At 48.2% G+C, this 18,962-nt stretch overlaps 1 protein-coding gene across 2 annotated transcripts; it reads left to right on the top strand.

The window, feature by feature from the left end:
• Positions 1-811: 811 nt before the first annotated feature.
• LOC108024221 (homeotic protein ocelliless) lies at positions 812-18,678 on the top strand. 2 transcript variants are annotated; one of them, XM_017094088.3, is made up of 4 exons: positions 812-1,303; positions 8,386-8,725; positions 10,691-10,845; positions 17,214-18,678. In XM_017094088.3, the coding sequence occupies exons 2-4, from the start codon at positions 8,545-8,547 to the stop codon at positions 18,534-18,536; spliced, it is 1,659 nt and encodes a 552-aa protein (XP_016949577.1). In that variant the 5' UTR covers positions 812-1,303; positions 8,386-8,544; the 3' UTR covers positions 18,537-18,678. The 2 variants fall into 2 exon arrangements, with proteins under 2 accessions (XP_016949577.1, XP_050745172.1); XM_050889215.1 differs by lacking the exons at positions 812-1,303; positions 8,386-8,725 and adding an exon at positions 10,189-10,208.
• Positions 18,679-18,962: the final 284 nt, after the last annotated feature.

Raw genomic sequence — 18,962 nt, 5'->3', positions numbered from 1 at the left:
CTCTCCCTCTTTCGTGCTAGTGTTGTTTGCGTTGTGTGTGCATGACAATTTGCGACGCAGAAGAAGAAGATAAAGATACAGAAGAAGCAGCAGCGGGAAAAGCAGCGGTATTGACCAGCGTCCTTTGAGCACCCTTCGCCACCCACTTTTCCTTATCTCTCGCTGTTAGCTAACAAATTTTTGCGTTGTTTTCGCTGCCTTGTCGTTTTCATTAAAATTTCATTGCTGCCGCGCAAAAATACGAAGGTACCTTCTTTTCCCCCTCTTTTTATGACTATGTATTTTTTCTCCACTTTTTTCTTTTCTGTGGCAACAACAAAGTTGTTGAACTGAATTTTTTTGGGGTGTGGTTCCACACTCAAACGCACACGCACACACTCAGGCCCACACACATTAGCCAGGCCAGCAACAACACAGAGGTAAATACAGCTGCTCGGAAAGCAGCAAGGAGCAGTGGTCTCGCTCTCACCAGTGGCGGTGGCAGGGCGCGAGAGACAGAGATGGCGGGAGAGTAGATGACTGGAACGGAAAGGAGTACGGCGGCCTCACTCTAACACGCAGACGAGAGCTGGGCAGCCATTGCTAAAAGCAGACTCTCACTCTCTCTCTCTCGCTCCCTCTCTCTCGCTCTCACCACCAGTTGTTTGTTTGTTGTTTTTTCTGCTTCTTTCTTTCTTTCCGTTTTTTTCGGCAGACCCTGGTCGAACGACTTTTGCTCTGCCCGCCCGCTGCCCGCTGTTCGCTGCGCTGCTGCCGCCGCTGCCGTCGTCCGTGGAAGGTGTACCGCAATTCATTTCCAGAGTAACTTTCGTGCCGCTCGGATTGTTTTTGTGCGTCGTCCGTCGCCCAGTTGCTCAGTCGCTCATTCGCCCCGTTCGCCGCTCGTTCGATCTCTTCGCTTCTCGCCGCGTTCGCCGATAAGCAAAGCCAATAACAACAATCAACAATCAATTAGCCGTCGCCAAAGCAAACAGCAAAAGCCGAGATTCAAAACAAAAGCTGCAGCTATAGCTGAGGCTGTAGAGAAACCACAAGTCGGAGAGAAATACTAATAACAAGGGATATATACTGCGGAGATTTCCCGGATATATCCAGTGCCAGTGACGAGTATCTGTTTTTTTACCGTGTTGCCAGTGCCAAACAATAAGCTCGCATAGAAACAAACATCTCTGGAATACAATACATGTGTGGCATATATTACACATACCCATGCCATAACCATATAGTAGCTGGATCCGAAAACAAGTCGCCATTGGAATACTGCACACCGTTTTGCTTCTAGTTTCTTTGTGTTTTTTTTTCGGTGAGTGCAATCCGCCGATGTCGGAATATCGGTAGAAGTCTTTACATCCAGCGAGGATCGTGGAGAGGAGAGATGAGCCTGGGATTATCGGGGGAAAGCGGTAGACCTAAGTAGTCCACGGGTGCGACAAGAGGCGGGAGTATCTTTAAGATATTGGGCTTTAAGAATCTCCCAGCGTTCTTTGCTTTCCCCCAACATCTCATTTTAAGTTTCATATTTCACTCTAATTAACTCAAAAAGTGTTAACTCTTGATGTAGAGTAAAGCGAAGGGACCCAACAATCAGCAAATGTTAAATATATTATTTCGTTTTAAAATATCAGGTTTGTTCAAGTCATTCTATTAAGTTTTGGCACTTACTTCTGTTGTCTTCATACTGTCTAAAAGCATCTAAGAGTTACTTTACTATTTTTTGAGTACTTGCGTTGGGTAGTTAGTTGTTAAAGTTTGATAGTCTCCGTCAAAGATTTTCTAATAATTCATTCACAGTTCAAATTCCTAAACCTGAAGATGCATTTTTTGTGATATTGTAAGGTTCGATAAGGTTTTGTTTATGCTTTTTGATTCCATATAAGACTGCTTCTGTTTTAAAAATTATATTTCCTGTTGAAATTGAACTCTCATTTTTACTAAAACGCTTAGAGATCAAGTTTTTCGAGTTTAAAGTCAAGATCAGAATTTTCCGAAAACAAAAAATAAGTATTTAAAGCTTAACAAGTTCTGTCAGATGTGAATTACTTTTAGCTGATATCAATTCCCATTCGTTTAACAGGAGAAAGCGTAAGAGATATTTGTGTTTAATCACTGTGGATATCTCTTTATTTGGGCTTACATTCAATGGGTTTTAAGAACTTGGAACTTTGTTTAATCTTCAACTTTGTTTTAGTTCCTTAAGCTCTCCGTAGTATCCAGATGCACATAGACCGGGTTTTGTTCAGGAAATTCCGCCTATGACTAATGTCCGCATCGTAATGTGAGAAAAAGCGAGACGCGGGAGATTCGTTATGATTTTCATAATTTTAATGGGCATATTAAGGCCGCCTCCCTTAATTAGGCAAAATAGAAAAAAGGCAAAGCAAGCCCGACGAAAATCAATACGAGAAATGTGATATAGAAAAAGGCTACCAAATGATGGGGGCAACGGCGAAGAAACCCTACGAAAACCAATATTGGACACAATAGAAGCCAGCCGACGGACCCGTTTAGGTCACATTATTCACACATATTCCCCACTTCCCGACCTCAGCGATCTCAGCGATCGGATCGTCTAATTTCAAAGCGGCGGCTATAAATTATAGTGTCTGAATAAAACGTTGACTCCTCGCTGGCTACTTTGTTGTTCTGCTTTATTATTAATTTGCATATGGCTTTTCTAACAAAAATCAAAAGAAATTAATATGCACGTCGATTCATTTTTCCCCAGCCGATGATCTCTCTCCATCCGAATTGGATTTGAGCTTGGACTCGGATTCGGATTCGGATTCCGAGTGTGAAGTTTGTGGGGATCTCTTGGGATCTGTTGGCCCCCACCCACGACTGGTTGTTGGCCCAGCCTAGATCGCCCCAATATCTCAATAGCTCAGTGATTCAATGTACCAATGTCCCAATGTCCCAACGTCCCAATGCCAATTCATTCATTCACAACATCCGCCCAGCGTTTTCGATTGTGAATTGAAAGTCGACGAGATCGCGTCGCGACACATTTGATACCTTATCGCGGATATCCAACTGCTTCAGCGAATATGTGAATTTCGCCCTAGGCTGCACTGGAAAAAATCAGGAAGTTTGATGTGAGTTCTGTAAGGAAAATCCTGGGAAATTCCCTTCAAAAGCGTAGGGCAAAAATACAACATCTTACAACTCGTTGTGGTTCAGAAACACCCCTCCGGGTACTGATTAAGTAATAAATGTAATAATAGTAATAAAATACATGCAGTTCTTGGACTATAACCAACTCCATGGCTTGTACTCGGCGTCTTTTCGCTCACTGTGAAACGGTTTCCATTGTTCCGCCTCCCCAGCACGCCCCAATCTTTCGGTTCGACTTCGACCCGGAGTCGGACGCGAACTCCCACACACTTGGCCTGGGTATGGATAGGCCGCATATAGCTGCTCGTACCTGGGAGATCGGGTGTTGCCTTTTTTTGTCGTCATCTTTTGTCAATCTCTGTGGCGTCGCCTCGCCCTAAGTGAGGTTTCGTTTCGTTCATTTCATTTGATCTCAACTGGGCTTGTGGCGTTTCTGGGACTCACTTCTTTTTTCCTACCAATTATTTGTATTATTAATTTTTATCTCTCTTCACTCTGTGCTCATTACGCGGCACTGGCGGTGTTGTTGCTGTTCGCTTCTCAAATTTCGTTGACAAAGCCATTTAAATAGAAATCACTCAGACGGAGGTTTACTTTTCAGGTTCCATTTCCAGTTTCGACTTATCAAGATCACATTGACAATGCGTCAAATAATAAGTTTTTCTAGCCGCTGCCGCCGCTGTTGCTGTTGTTGTGACCCGCCTGGATCTCTCTGCTCTATTAGTCTATTATTGATTTATTTTTCGGTCCACTGTCCATGATGCAATCATTTGTACACGGCAACAGCCGTAACCAAAACAAGCGCAGTTCATTCAGTACACGTTTGCCCACAGATCTGTGGCTGTTTTTTGATGCTTGTAGCCTTTTTTGAATGAAATTGTGGGGCGAAGCAGAGAAATGCTGTAAAGACAGAAATTCGATGAATTAAAAGCATTTATTTGGGAATTGAAACTTGGGTTCTGAATGAACATGGCCAAGATCCTAATCCACATACATGTCACAGACTTCGTACGCCACTTACAAGTAAAAGATACCAATGCATATTTTCTCTGTTCAACTTGATTTATTTTTATTTTATTTCATAGCCTGTCAAATCGCTAATTGCTGAGTTAATGGGAAAACAATTAAAAAGCGCAAAGCAATTAGCTCGCAATTAAGTAAGCGTAGCTACGTGCCACCGACTATTTCATACTAAAGGGAAACCTTTTCCTTTCCCAACAAGTCGGGGATTATGCTTAATCTATGGACGATAGATTACTTTGATTGAGCAATCTGCCTCGTATCTGTTAATTACACCAGCGTCTGCTCAAGTGTCAATTCGATTAGGTAAATAATAAATAATTTGCCGTGCGATAAGCGAAAATACAGAAACTAATTAAAAAAGTGGCAAGTGGAAAAGTTGTCGCAGCGGCACAAACAGTTATCGCCTGATTTCTAGGCCATGCATGGAGGCGTACATGGGGATGTAGTCGGAGGCTCGGTTTTAATGCCTCTTAAACTTGTCAAATCTTCACACTTTTTCAATTATTTGGCACGTTGCTTAATTAAACTTCAGCCAACGTCAACGTCAAAGTCAAAAGTCAGTAGCTGGAATCCGCATCAACAGCCATATCCACATTCGCATCCACTTCCAAATCATCATAATCGCAAGGTTGCACTTTTCACCATAGCCAGCTGGAATAAGTAAATATAATTTTATGCGAAAATTGCAAATTTAAATGTCAAAATGCATTTGCGTAGAAATGGCAGCGCGTCTAGCTGCGAGTTTTCCAACCCGTTTTTCTTTCTTTTTGGGACGTGACTGCCGCTCCTGCTACCTCATACTTGGGGCACTTCTCGTTCTTTGTTGCATTTATTAAGTTGCATTATTGCCGAAGAGACAGACAGGCAGACAGGCTTATTATGCTGGCCAGCGTCAGAGGCAGAAACAGAAACAGAAACAGAAACTCGGACTTCGGGTTTTCGGACCGTCTAGTCCAGCTCCGCGCCGAGCCAACCCATATGCACCGTGCCATGTCTGCATATATATATATACCCTATTCCAGTAGCCGCGGATCAATGTAAATGAGCCTGAGAAACGCATTTTCCCCGCCTCCTCTGCCGCTCCCCGTGCTCCATCTCTTCGCTGCCACAACGCGTTATCCAAGTAGACGAGGGCAAGCTTACACTGGCTAGCGGGGCCCCGAACAGGGAGCTTTGGATGCTCTTGGGTGGTTACGTAGTGCTGGAAACTTTGGTCTACAATATTGTCTCGTCCCAAAGAGTTTCAGAAACAGGAGTATTCGGAGTGGCTTTGGTCTAATATTTGGGCCACTATAACTCGGAGTGCAGTGGCAGAGATCCCACCTGCCTGCTGGTCAGTGTGGAGAGTGTGCAACTCGCCCGGGCATATTAAGTTGTTACGGGGCTCGTTACGACGGCTAATAGCTGCGATGGCCAGAGAGCAGCGACCACTGCGATCAGGGGACTGACAGGCTAGCACTCCTGACAGCTGCACACAGTGGCCCCGGGTGACTGACTAACTAAATATAGAAATAGCCGCGGAGACACCGCGCTTAATATTAGTCGGAGCCAAAGCAGCCCAAAAGTTGTGCAAAGTCGGACCATTAATCATGTGGCAACGGACGCGGGACGGAGGTCCCAGAGACCAGGTCCATTCCCATGGCCCAGATGCACAGTAGCCAAGTGGCGGTTCGATTTCTTTTCGACTCTTCGACTCTCCGACTCTCCGACTTTCCCAGGGACCGTCAGACAGCAGCATCAGCAGCTTCATCAGCGAACAAAACACTTGGATGTGCGGGCTTGTGTAGGGTCTGGTTCCCCTTCTACGAAGGCCGAGACCCCAAAACCTTACGGTAGCGGTGGCATCTTCAATCCGCCGCTGGATTTCTGGGCTTTATTTTGCTTCTTGCTCCCGGCTGTTTATCCAACAAATATTATTTTGACCGTAATTACGCGCTGACAAACGAATTGAACTGTTGAACCGCGGAAATCGAAACCGAGAGTGAAACCCGTAGAGGCGTCTGAACACGCCGTCCTAAGATCGGGCGAATCAGAAAGAGAAACCGAAGACGTTAGGAAAACCGCGTTCAGAAATTGCCGAATGGAATTTATAATGAAAGTGTCTGTCGTCCGTACGTGATATGTGTCCGGCCCAAATGATTTTGTCCCGACTCGTTTCGAACTCACAATGGATCTCCCTCCTCCCTCCTCCCTCCTAAAAAAGAGCCAGCGGGCCTCTTGTTTTGTTTTTTACTGTGCTCTTTTTGCCATTTACCATGATTTTTCATAATCAGCGAGGGCGGAAGGCCAAGGGGGCAAAATGTCTAGAAAATCACGTAGAGCTACGGATCGCCATTCCCCTCCCGGCTGTCTCCGAAAATGTGTCACACTTCTCTTTCGACAGATGCTGGGAGTTCGGCGGGTTGTTTTCACAGTCCCAGTCGAAACAGCCATCGATCGATGGCTAATGGAGGATGGCTCCGCGAAAGGGCCCGGAACTTTACTAGGACGGCGAAGAAGCAAGGCTAATTACTTAATTGACTCTTTATTTTGACTCCTTGTACTTGCTACAACCATCGCCGAACAGGCCCAACGAAGTTCATACATCTTTTTAGAAGACTCACCTCGCATTTTGCGCTGGTGGGGGTGTATCTCTGGATTATCCCTGATGAACTCCACAGCCTGGCCCCGGCCCACTATCAATGACAGCTTTGGCCCTGATCAGCTTCCGCTGGGTTGGACTCCGGAGATACCGGACCGAGATTCCGAGAGAACCCTCCCTGGACGCTTGAGGAGGGAATCGAATCCTTTAGCGCTGTATGCAGCAACCGCCCCGTCCTTTCCGCCTCCCGGTCCTCGAGTTGACGCCAGATGTGTTATTAATTTGCGTGTGCGCGTGAGCATGTAATTTGGAACTGCGGAGGGCAGGAGGCACAGGGTCTGTCGTCGCACATCGGGCGGGGATCGGGACGGGGATCGGGGATCGGGCACCGGCCACCGGGCACCACTTCGGGTGCTGTCGCAGGGTCGGGCCTGGGATGGTTTCGGTTTTGGTTTTGGTTTCTGTTTCGGTGCACCGCGCTTTGTGTCCTGCGCATCTCGGGATCCGGATCTGTTCTTGCGGCTGCGTTCTGAGGCCGGAGTGCATTGGGCCATGAAAACGACATGACAAAACAAAACAAACTCTGCACATACTCCTCGTATGTGGATAAGGGCACACATCTCGGCGATGTGACAAATAGCTCCCTTTTCAGTATTCGGCTCTCGGCTTCAAAACAAAGCGAGGTGTTCGTGCTAATTCCGCAATTACAGCCTCACGGCTTGTCTCCTCCCTTGAACTGCTGGGTCGGGACTCTTCTCCCTACAGTGCTGCCAGTACCGCCAGTAGTGCTAATTTTTTCGCACGAAAACTGCCGAAAGCATGCGGAAAGTATCACAAAGGCAGTTTAATCCGGACTGGCCGTCTCTTTCTGGGCTTAATCTTAATGCCCATTGTCCTGGATCAGGCGCTGTCCTGCCCGAGACATTGTGTGCGAGCTAGTAAGTGTCTGAAATAATCCTGCGGCTAAGCGCAGATCAAAGATCTTTAAACCACAAGATAAGCCGAGCGCGACTTCGGATCCCTTCGGCAACCGGGACTCGGGACTCGGGGCCCCGTCTTGGAGGCGGTTGGGTAATCTTCCCGGTCCCGAATGTGTGTTGCCCAGATTAGAAGATTTTACATCATAGGCAGACCTCGGGATTAGGGCCAAGGAAGGGAGCGATCGGGAGTGGGCGATAGAGATGGAAATAGATAGAGCCGGCAGATAGAGATGGAGGCACCCGAGACCTGCCTTATAAGTCGCGGTTCTGTTTGGTCTTGGTCTTAGAGTGTTTTTGGAACTCGTGGCAAGAGCTTAACCCACAACAAATTGAATTTTACAGATAATTGGCGAATTGTGAGTGATTCGGCGGCATTAAGTGGTTTTCGCACGGACTTCCATATCTCGGGCACTTTGGTCAAGTAATAGCTGTTTGCACTGGCTGGGGATATCCGTTTTCCTATCTTTCTTTGCTAGCAAGATATGGGTTCCGAGTGCTAACGATAGAGTGATAAGTAATTCAAGTGGCATTTGAAGGGCAGACGCGAGGCTGTGGGTTCAAGAAGGCTGTGAGTTTGGATTCAGGTGGGATTATCCAAGGGGGAGACTTGCTCAGTTGAGATTAAATAGTATTAGCAGATATTAAATAAGAGGAATCACATTGTTAATAATCGCCTTCGATACCTTGCAGATCCCTTTGGAAGCAGCCCTGTGAGCGGACCAAACAGCGACCATTGATTATCAGAGCGCACTGGTGGACCGATCCAGCCATATAGACACGGATTACAGGAGCCTGAGGCCAGTGGAGACACACAGCTTCAACGTGGCGCTGCACTCGACCGAGGCCTTGATGGCGGCGGGCTTCCTTAAGTCGGGCGACCTGGGCCCCCACCCGCACAGCTACGGGGGTCCGCATCCGCACCACTCGGTGCCCCACGGACCCCTTCCACCGGGCATGCCAATGCCCTCGCTGGGGCCCTTCGGCCTCCCACACGGACTGGAGGCCGTCGGGTTCTCCCAAGGTATGTGGGGTAAATATCGCATCGACAATTTTGGTATATGTGCCCCGTGTGCACCTCACGTAAGCAAACCAGATCGCTCAAATGTGCTGAAAGTTGCGAAAAGCAAATGCTACACTGCGGGGAAACCTCGTGAGTTTTTTAGTCTGTCTTGGGATCATCCGAACCATTCGGGTCCGTCCCTTGTAATCACACCTCAACTACACTAGTACAACCTTCCGAAATGATCAGTCCAGTCATTGGTCAAGTAATAATGGCTGTTATAGGGCTAGCCTGCTAAGCCTGCTTTGGGTAGTCTACATTTTTCCCACTGTAAGTCGGGCTTCCTCCTCGTTTTGCTGCCTCTCAATGTCAGTTCGCTTCGATATTGCATCATTATCAGTTAAATTGTCAAAATGAATAATGAGCTTCGGGCTGTTTCGGAGTCTTCGGTCGTCTCTGCGACTTTATCTTTAAGTTTTCAGCTTTAGATTCAGCTTTTCGGGTCCAGTTTTTGCTTCGCTCGGTGACGCTGCAAATGACAAACAAAACCTGACAAAAATCACAAAAAATTGGCTACAAATCGCCAACAAAAGACTCTGCCAAAGCAACACACACAAAATATTGAACAGCTGAAACACAAAACGAAGAAAAAACCGAATCGGTAAAAAGAAAAATGATAAAAAGAAAACAATTTGATACTCGTAATAAATTTGTGTGCTTATTGTTGCCTTGCCTTGTATATTTTTTGCGATTTACTTTTGTAATAAGCCAAGTAATTGACAGAATTTTAACTTGTTATGTAAGTGAGTTGTGGCCACGGTGCAGCTATAATACGATAATAATAATATGATGAAAGAGGGAACAATTAAAGAAAGCAAAACGAGTGGGACGCGACCTAAAGTGGAAAAGTGAGGGCTCTTAAAACAAAAGCTGGTGGAAAAAGTTAGAAGAACTTGTTACAATCAAGTAGCTGGTATATTTTTCGGTTTCAAAAATTTCCGGTCGAGCCATCGCAAAAACTGCCTTCCTGGAATCCCATAAATTAGCCATAAAAATATTTGAAAGAAGTCCAAAATTTATAGGTGCAGTTAATTAAACGACAGACCTCTCCATAAAGTCAAGGCGAAAATCAAAATATTAAGCACCCAAAAAAACAGGCACGGGCACACATTAAAAATTACAATTAATTGTGTGGATAAAAGATATAAACCAAGTTGGCAACCATTTTGAAAGCGAAAACGAACCGAAGCTGAAGCTGAAACAGAAACAGAAACAGACACGAAATGCGGCAGCTGCACGGTGAAGTAAAGTTTTTTATTCAATTTATAAATTCATGACCAAAATGACTAACTCATTAATTTTTGATAGGGCCGGAGGGGAGGGCGATAGTGGCGGGGTGTACTCGGGACAAAGAAATATCATATAAATACATGGAGTGGGCCTATCCGATGGCGAAGTCTCGATCTCGGCGAGTTCGGGGCATTCGAATTTTAGAGTTTTCGAGTTTCCGAGGGTGAGCGACAGAGAGAGCTGGCAAGGCAAACAATGCGGCGGCTTAGTACGCACACACAGATACATCTCACAGATACCACACACACACACATCGCCGCTGTACATGCAGGGGAATATTATGTACTGGAAAAGGGAGTCGAGTTTTTGGGGCGGCTGCTGCTCGGGGGTTGGTTCCTTTGCCAGTCCTTTTTATTCTTTTAGGGGTTGGCCGCCGCATTTTTCGGGGGTTGCTATATTCATACACACACACACGCACACACACACACACCCTCCCTCGAACACCCACAGAAGCTGGGGCAGCAAAATAACGGTTGCTTCCGAAAATATTACTGGGAAAAGCCACGGCAGCCGAGGCGTATACTTAATTTGTCCCTGGCCAAAAGCGAAACTTTCAGCACATTCGGTTAGGCACTCGCCTTCCCTGGAACTCGCAATCTTATAATTTCCTCTCTTTCTCCCCCTCATGCGATCTATGCTATCCAGGCGTCAACACACGAAAGCAGCGTCGCGAACGCACCACATTCACACGCGCCCAATTGGACGTCTTGGAGGCCCTGTTTGGCAAGACCCGATACCCGGACATTTTCATGCGCGAGGAAGTGGCCCTGAAGATCAATCTGCCCGAGTCCAGAGTACAGGTAAGCACCTCTCGTAGCCCGGTGAGAAGCACAGTTGCCCCTTCGCGGAAGGATTGTGCGTGGTTGGGCCTAACTGGCGGAGTAGTTCTGTAGTTAAGAAGACACTTTTGGTTATTACTTTGTATCCAGAGTGTCAGCTGAATTCCTTTGATTTACGTCACTGATTCCGAAAACCAACTGCTTCTCCCCCCTATTACCCCAAAAAAGTGCGTTTGTTCCTGGCCGCATCGCCTTTCCCTTCAACCTCTCCCGCCCAAAGGCAAATACAAACACTTGCTGACCTGCTAACTCGTTTTCCGACTTCGAAAGCCTCAGTGCCGCGGGCACACGCCCATTACCCGCACATGTGAGCCTTCTAGCCCACAAGGACTAGCACAGATACACTGGTATAGTTGATTTAATTAGGCGAAATGCCCTCGAAAAGCGCCTGCGAGCGCGGCGGAGGCCGAAGGAAATCCATAAAACAAACAAATTACAACAGCTCGAAACAGATTGTCGAGATTGGCGAGCATATCCGTGGGATGGCCGGGATGTGGGGGTGGTTCCCGTAAACACATATGGAGCGCACAGATTTGATGACTTTCAATGCAAATAGACAGGCAGTGCGAGCGCCCGTTTCCATTCTGAGAAGAGTCTTCCCCTTCGAAGGAAAGTGAGTTTCCTTATTTGCCGAAAGTATTTGCGGGGTATGACAAGTCACCCCTCCAGGACATTGGATGGGAAACAAAAGCGTAACTGAAGTTTGCTCAAGGCATTAGGCGAGCGTAATTTGCGATAATTTCTAGCGTCAGCCAGATGAGCACGATGACAGCAAGTTTTACAACTCAATTTGGGTGAACGAGGACGGCGTCGGGGTTCGGGATCTCTTTATTTCACCGTCTGTTTGTTTAGGTGTCCACGACCGATCGGGCCTAGACAAACAGAGTTCCCTAGCGCCGTTGGCCCGAAAACTGCCAAATGGCCCAAAACGATCTCGGTTTCAGTTTCCGGTTGCCGAAACTGTCATCTCCTTTGGTAATTTCTTGGGTAAACACAGCCGCAACATGGATCGTTTGGAACTGCAATGAAAACACACAGACGAGCCATCAAAATAAACACTATTGGCAACTACATTGATCTATCGAGTTGTTTGCTTTGCTTATGCCACTGCTTTTGCTTTTGCCATGCTTTGCTTGCCCTCGCTTTGTCCGCCACTGCCCTTGTCCGTATAATTTAAGGACGTGACATCGCAGGGTCAAATGCGGCAATTGCCAGATAGTCATGTAACTCAAAACTGGGAGAGAAAACTGCTCAAGCTCATAGCTTTAAAAAGTCGAAAAGCATGCTTTCGAAACAAAAAAGAACTACAACCTTGTGCATATGTAGACCTTAATGCCGGTGCCGAATATTATGAGACATGAGGAACCAGAAGGCTTTAAGACCCGGTCGCAGAACTACGGAGGAGTCGACTTTAAAGACCCAGCCGGGGAAAAGCAACAGCGACTAAGGAAGCCCCTGCAGTGGTCGTCTTGGTCGGCTCGGAATGAAAAACGAGACGCTCTGTTTCCAGGGGGAATGGGAACGGAAAAGCAGAATGAATGGTGAATGGTGCGAGAACCAGAGCTCTGGGATCGTAGTGCTGGAGCAAGGACACCTTGCACATGTCCCATGAATCGACTTCTTTTTCATTGTTTCCCCTTTAAAGTTACGTTTTTTACACAATTGATTCCAGTAATGCACACCGGGAAGCGGAGAGAAACACACATAGGAAGTGAATACTTAGGGCATTGTATAGATTTTCTTTTTCCACGTGTCTCTTCTTGGATAGTCTCGAGCGTCGTTGTCTGCCTTTAAATTGTTTTTTGACCCGGACAGCACAGTGTTGTATGGTCAAGACTTAGCTCCCCAATAAAATCAAAGTCTTGTTCTCAATAAATTATGCTTATATTTTATGCCTTAAAATATATTCGCTTGTTATGTTCCCATCATATGTATTATCATAAGCCTCAACTGGAGTGCAGAAACTTAGCCCCACTTTGACCCACTGTTCCTGTCCTCGGAGTGACGCAACATGTCAATGCATCCGCTCTTGTGAAAACACCCACACTGCTTCACGTATCAGATTACGGACAGGAAAACTAGGAAAAACCTTACAAAACCCCAACTGACTGAAACGGCGAATGGAAATGCCTGGGAAAATCGGGGGAGGGGCAGCAGCAGAAGCAAACACGATTCGTTTGCATGTTACAAGGCGTCTGGCTTTTGGTTTTCGTTCGGCTTTTGGTTTGGGCACTGCGGATTGGGGATCCGATGGACTGGTTCTTGAGACTGGGGCTTGGGGTTCGGGGTTCGGGGTTCCGTGTTTTGCACTGCAAGGAAGCCAAGCAACTAAATTAGCCAGGCTAAAACTAGTCTGCCGGCGGGTCGGGAGAGAGTTTTCAGCTGGGTGGTTTGACTTCGGAAGACTCGAATCCGAGGAACCGTCTATGTAAATAAGAACAATGGGGAATACATCATTTTGTATCGCCAGATTAGAAGTTAAGGCACCAGGCTACCCGTCCTAGGAGGTCACAGCGAAGACCACCTCCAAAGGATCGCATCCTCCTTATAACATAACCATCGAGTCTTCGCAGCAGGGTCCCCATTGAAAGGTCACCACGTTGCCACTGGAACAGAAAATCACATCACATAAATAATCATTATCGCCAGAGAAGGGAGGGGCGGGAGTCCGGAACGGAGTCGGAAAGGGAATCAGAAGCAGAATCAGAATCGGAATCAAAGTCAGAATCAAAATCAGAATCAGAATCCCCCAACGAAAATGGAGTCATAATCAGGAGGCCGGGGCTTAGGCCTGGTAAATATTAATTGAATGATAGGCATCTTTATGGCCCGGCAGCGAGACGCGGGACTCGGAGATCCAGTTTCCGGGGTGGGTCCGGCCGCTGTCTCTTTCGCTCGATGCCAAGTGAGAGGGCGTTGATTGCAACCAATACAAATAACGTAATAATTTTACGCAGCTTATCTGCACCAGAACAGAGCAAACATTTACGCCCAAATGTTTTCATTCGCCGCTCGGGGGTGCGGACCGGGTTTTTCGCTCGGCGGTCGGATGGCTGCCATCGCTGGCAGTCATAAATCACGGGGAAACTGGGAACCGGGAAGCTGGGAGACTGTGAGACTGTGAGACTGTGAAACCGGGAAACCGGGAAACCAGCAGTAGAACAGCCTCGTCCCAATCCCGGGCACCCAGGCACCCCTTTGGTTACCACTCACAGATCCTGTGCACTAAGAGGAAATCAAGGGAACTTGGAAAGCAAGTTATGCGCACACATGATCTTGGATATTTCTGATCTGAATTCCAAATGAAAGACATTTTGGATAGGGGATTGCCTTTTTAAAAGCCCTGCGCCTACTGACTGTCCTAATTAGGTCATTAGAATGTAAAGGGCCAGTTTACGAGCCTTAGATTGGCTGAATTCTACCCATGGGATTTCCATTAGCCCCAGCATATCCATTGCCTATCATATCGCTGATAGGTTTAGTTCTCAGACTTATAGACTTTCGCCTGGTGTAGACGCACCCCTTCCCTGGGCTCCCTCCCTCTCCCCTGTCACCTCGTCCTCCGATGTGCCGCCTCGTTTTCAGCTGTTCCTCATCGGGGGTTGGAAGTCGAGAAAGAGACGGCACCAGCGGGTGCGACAGAGAGGTCGCGAGGGAGCGCACCTAAACTTAGCCAACTCTTTTTCTATACGTTTTCCATTTTCCCTTTTTTCCTTTGTTGCAAAAGGATTTGTCTGCTGCGAAAAACGAGGGGAGCGCGCAGAAGATCCGCACAAGGGAAAACTTTGCCGCACAGCTGTTTTATAAAATTAATTTTCCCATTGCGGATTAACAATTTCCACTCTTTTCCCCGTTCCCCTGTGCGCGAAGGAAAGCAAATATGGGGCTTAGAGGGGGACGGGACGAGTGGCGAGACTTATGTATAATTTTCAATTTGTTAATGCAACGTGAAAAATTATACGTGTGTTTAGCTGAAGGCGAAGTTAAAAGTCATTCGGGAATTGAGTAAATAAAAAGTATAGAGAAAACTACACTAGATAATCCCCAAAAGAAGTGAGCAGTCGGATTTCCATGGTACTATATGTTCAATTTTTGAGCACAACGTTGCTACATAACATTTATTCATTGTGCTTTTAAAGTCGAAACGTGAAGCTCAAAGATTATCTTAAAAAACAATTTCAAATCCAACTAATTTGTATCTTCCGAACGATAAAAATACTTAATAAAAAAAGGATTAAGTTGAGGACACTCTAACAATTATACAATTTTTAATAGGGATCTACATATATGTGGAAGTAAAAAACCATTTTCTAAAAAGTGTGAAACCGTCGAAATTAGCTAAGAAGTGTATGATACAATTCCCATCCGGAATTTCCCAGAGCCCCAACAATTCGCCTCGAGTGTTTGCTTTAGTCAAGTGTCTCTCTCACTTGCCTCACTTTACTAGGTGGTTGCGCTTGTTTGTTTATTTGTCAGGCGGGGGCGTCAAAGTGGGCGTATGCCGATGGCCAGCGGCTGCCATTTTCCCACATCAATTAGTTTGCCCGGCGAGCAATGAATAAATTATGCGGGGGTGTTTGCGGGATGGAATATATACGTACAAATACATGTGCTTGGTGTTCGGGTGGGGGTCTCTGGACGCACAACAAGTGCAAAAAGTCACGCGCTGCTGTTGCTGGCAAATAGAGAGAGGAAAAGTTACATCAACAGCCGGCGGCGGCCAAAAAATTGACTCGATTATATTGTCACACGGAATCACTCCCCGCCCAAGCCACCCACAAAATTGAGCCGGAAAACCACCCGTAGCCACCCACTCGTCCGCCCCCGGGCGGAAAAGGCATCCCTTCTGGACCGGGGAATCGGAAACCCGGAGACAGGAGGACAATAATAAACAGCCCATAAAGCGGCACACTCGAGCGCAAGGAATTCACTTAGCCTTGTTTGTTATGCTTAAGGGGCTGCAAACAATCCGCTAAGTGCCAGCTCAGGCGGATTGGCTATATTTTAGCCGAAGCTGGGCGTTTTATAGCCAGAAAGGGGATATTTTTGGATGCTACGACTATGTTCGATACCCAAAGAGTGTGGCAACTCAGGTCGCCTAAGTTCGAAGCACAAATAGTGCTGGCAAAGCAGTCATTAGTAGGGGACACGGAGAAGCAGGGAAAGCAGTCCAGCTGACAATGATTTCGAGTTACATAGTTCCGACTTTGTATAGTCCCGAACTATGTTCAATACCCAAACAGTGTGGCAACTCTGGTCGCCTCCAATCAAAGCACAAATAGTGCTGGCCAAGCAGCCGAAGAGCAGAGCAAAAGCAGAAGCAGGGAGAGCAGTTGAGCAGTTGAGCAGGCGGACTGACTGCACGGCAAATGTTATTTCAGTGATTTGTTGTTTGGGGTTGGTGTTGCTTGCTAATGGCTTGTGCTTTGGTAAACAGCTGAATTTATTACCGCTCCCCCACGCAGGCCAGCCGCCACCCCCTGCCACCCCAACCTCTCCACGAGGGAATCCTCGCCCCTTTACAGAAGTTAACACTTGCCACGCGGCTGCGGCCACTCGAGCATTTCATTGCCGTTTCATTATTTCCTCGATGGGGAGTGTGGGTGCGAACCTTTCCGGCAGCAGAAAAGGGGACTCGACCAAGTAAAAAGAGCATTAAACAAGGCGTATCAAATTTCATTATTTGTCGGCGCAACGCTGCGCCACCACCCTCTTCAAACTCGAAATTCGATTTAAATTTTCAATTCCATCCTGCATTTGTAAATCCCCTTTTGTGATTTGACTTCGCCCGCTCTGATTTCCTATTCCATTTCTTTGATTCCGTTTAATGAACTGCTCGCAGATTTCATAATAATATTTGACAACACTAAGCTTGGGAATTTTCGCAAATTTTTGCAGAAATTTAGACAACATTTGGCGGTGTTTGAGAGCGCCTTGATTCGTCCTTCTAATGAACTTCAAAGGGACCGAGGGTGGGCCTCGACTTCAAAGCGTTTCTTTTTTAAATTGTTGGCTCGTTTGCGGTTTTACCTTGTTTTCGATTTTATGCTGCGGCAGGCGGAGTGGGAAGGAGCTCCGGATTTATGGGCACATGATTTGCTTGACTGGCCTCAAATTTGTAATATCGGAATTCAGGCTGCGGTCTATTGATTTAGCCGAGCCCCGTGGCGGAGGAACAGTTTTAACGGGGAGATGGTGTACACAAAATCTCGGAAATTAACAACCTGAAGGATTCTCAAAAAAGGCTTTACAATTATCAACTACAAAATTATAAATTAAAACCGGAAATCTGTCACATCCTAACAATTGTTTTCCCCCTTGTTTTCCAGGTGTGGTTCAAGAACCGCCGCGCCAAGTGCCGCCAGCAGCTGCAGCAGCAGCAGCAGTCGAACAGCCTAAGCAGCTCGAAGAACGCCAGCGGCGGCAGCGGCGGCGGCAGTTGCAGCAGCTCGTCGGCCAGCCGCAACAGCAACAGCGGCAACAACAACAACGGCAGCAGTAGCGGCCACAGCCACAGCAACTCGCAGAGCTCCGGCGGCAGCAACAAGGCCAGCCAGAAGCAGGGCAACTCCCACTCCCACTCGCAGTCGAGCGGCGGCAACTCCTCCGGCGGCGGCAGCGGCAGCAACAACTCGGCAGCGGCAGCGGCAAGTGCAGCGGCCGCGGTGGCAGCCGCCCAATCGATCAAGACGCACCACAGTTCCTTCTTGAGCGCCGCCGCAGCGGCAGCCGTGGCCTCGGGCGGTACAAACCAGTCGGGCAACAACAACAACAGCAACAACAACAATGGAAACAACAGCCAAGGGGGCGGCAACTCCACGCCCAACAGCAGCAGCAGCGGCGGCGGCAGCCAAGCCGGCGGCCACCTATCCGCGGCGGCAGCAGCGGCGGCCCTGAACGTGACCGCCGCCCACCAGAACTCCTCGCCACTTCTGCCCACGCCGGCCACGTCGGTGAGTCCGGTGAGCATCGTCTGCAAAAAGGAGCACTTGTCCGGCGGCTATGTGGGCGGTGGTGGCGGCGGCGGCAACGGGGGTGGCGCCTCCTCCGGCGGCCTCAACCTGGGCGTGGGCGTGGGCGTCGGGGTGGGCGTGGGTGTCTCGCAGGATCTCCTCCGATCCCCCTACGACCAGCTCAAGGACGCTGGCGGCGACATTGGCGCCGGTGTGCACCACCACCACAGCATCTACGGTTCGGCGGCCGGCAGCAATCCCCGCCTGCTGCAGCCGGGCGGCAATATCACTCCGATGGACAGCAGCAGCAGCATCACCACCCCGTCGCCGCCCATCACCCCCATGTCGCCGCAGTCGGCGGCCGCCGCGGCCCATGCCGCCCAGTCGGCCCAGTCCGCCCACCACTCCGCCGCCCACTCGGCGGCCTACATGTCCAACCACGACTCGTACAACTTCTGGCACAACCAGTACCAGCAGTATCCCAACAACTACGCCCAGGCGCCCAGCTACTACTCGCAGATGGAGTACTTCAGCAATCAGAACCAGGTCAACTACAACATGGGCCACTCCGGCTACACGGCCTCCAACTTCGGCCTGTCACCGTCGCCTTCCTTCACGGGCACCGTCTCGGCGCAGGCCTTCTCGCAGAACAGCCTGGACTACATGTCGCCGCAGGATAAGTACGCAAACATGGTGTAGAACCTACTCTTCCAGTACTGCAGCGGCAACTCCGGGGGCAACGGGAGTGGTTCGGGATCGGGATCGGTATCGGGTTCGGGCTCAGCATCGGGGAGCAACAGTTCTCCCCAACTGGATCATGGTCACCACCAGCAGCATCATCAGCAGCAGCCGAACCAGGGTCAGAACCATCTTCACCACAATCACCACCATCCAGAACATCAGGATCAGGATCAGCAGCTGGATCACTCCTTCGGCTAAGTGGGTGCATGCGACCACACAGCCCCACAGATACATATCTACACACCTGCAGATACAGCGCGGTCCACTCTCCCCCGACTCTCTGCTGCTTTCTCAGAACCTACTCAAAGACAAGGCCCAGGGGAGGCACTTCCTTTGCGATCATACTTGGTGACAAGCTTGCAGATACAGATTTCTAGAGACCTC

This window comes from Drosophila biarmipes, chromosome X, assembly GCF_025231255.1.
Source record: "Drosophila biarmipes strain raj3 chromosome X, RU_DBia_V1.1, whole genome shotgun sequence".
Classification (NCBI taxonomy): domain Eukaryota; kingdom Metazoa; phylum Arthropoda; class Insecta; order Diptera; family Drosophilidae; genus Drosophila; species Drosophila biarmipes.
The sequence above is the reverse complement of the archived record's forward strand: the minus strand, read 5'-3'. Positions and strand labels throughout refer to the sequence as shown.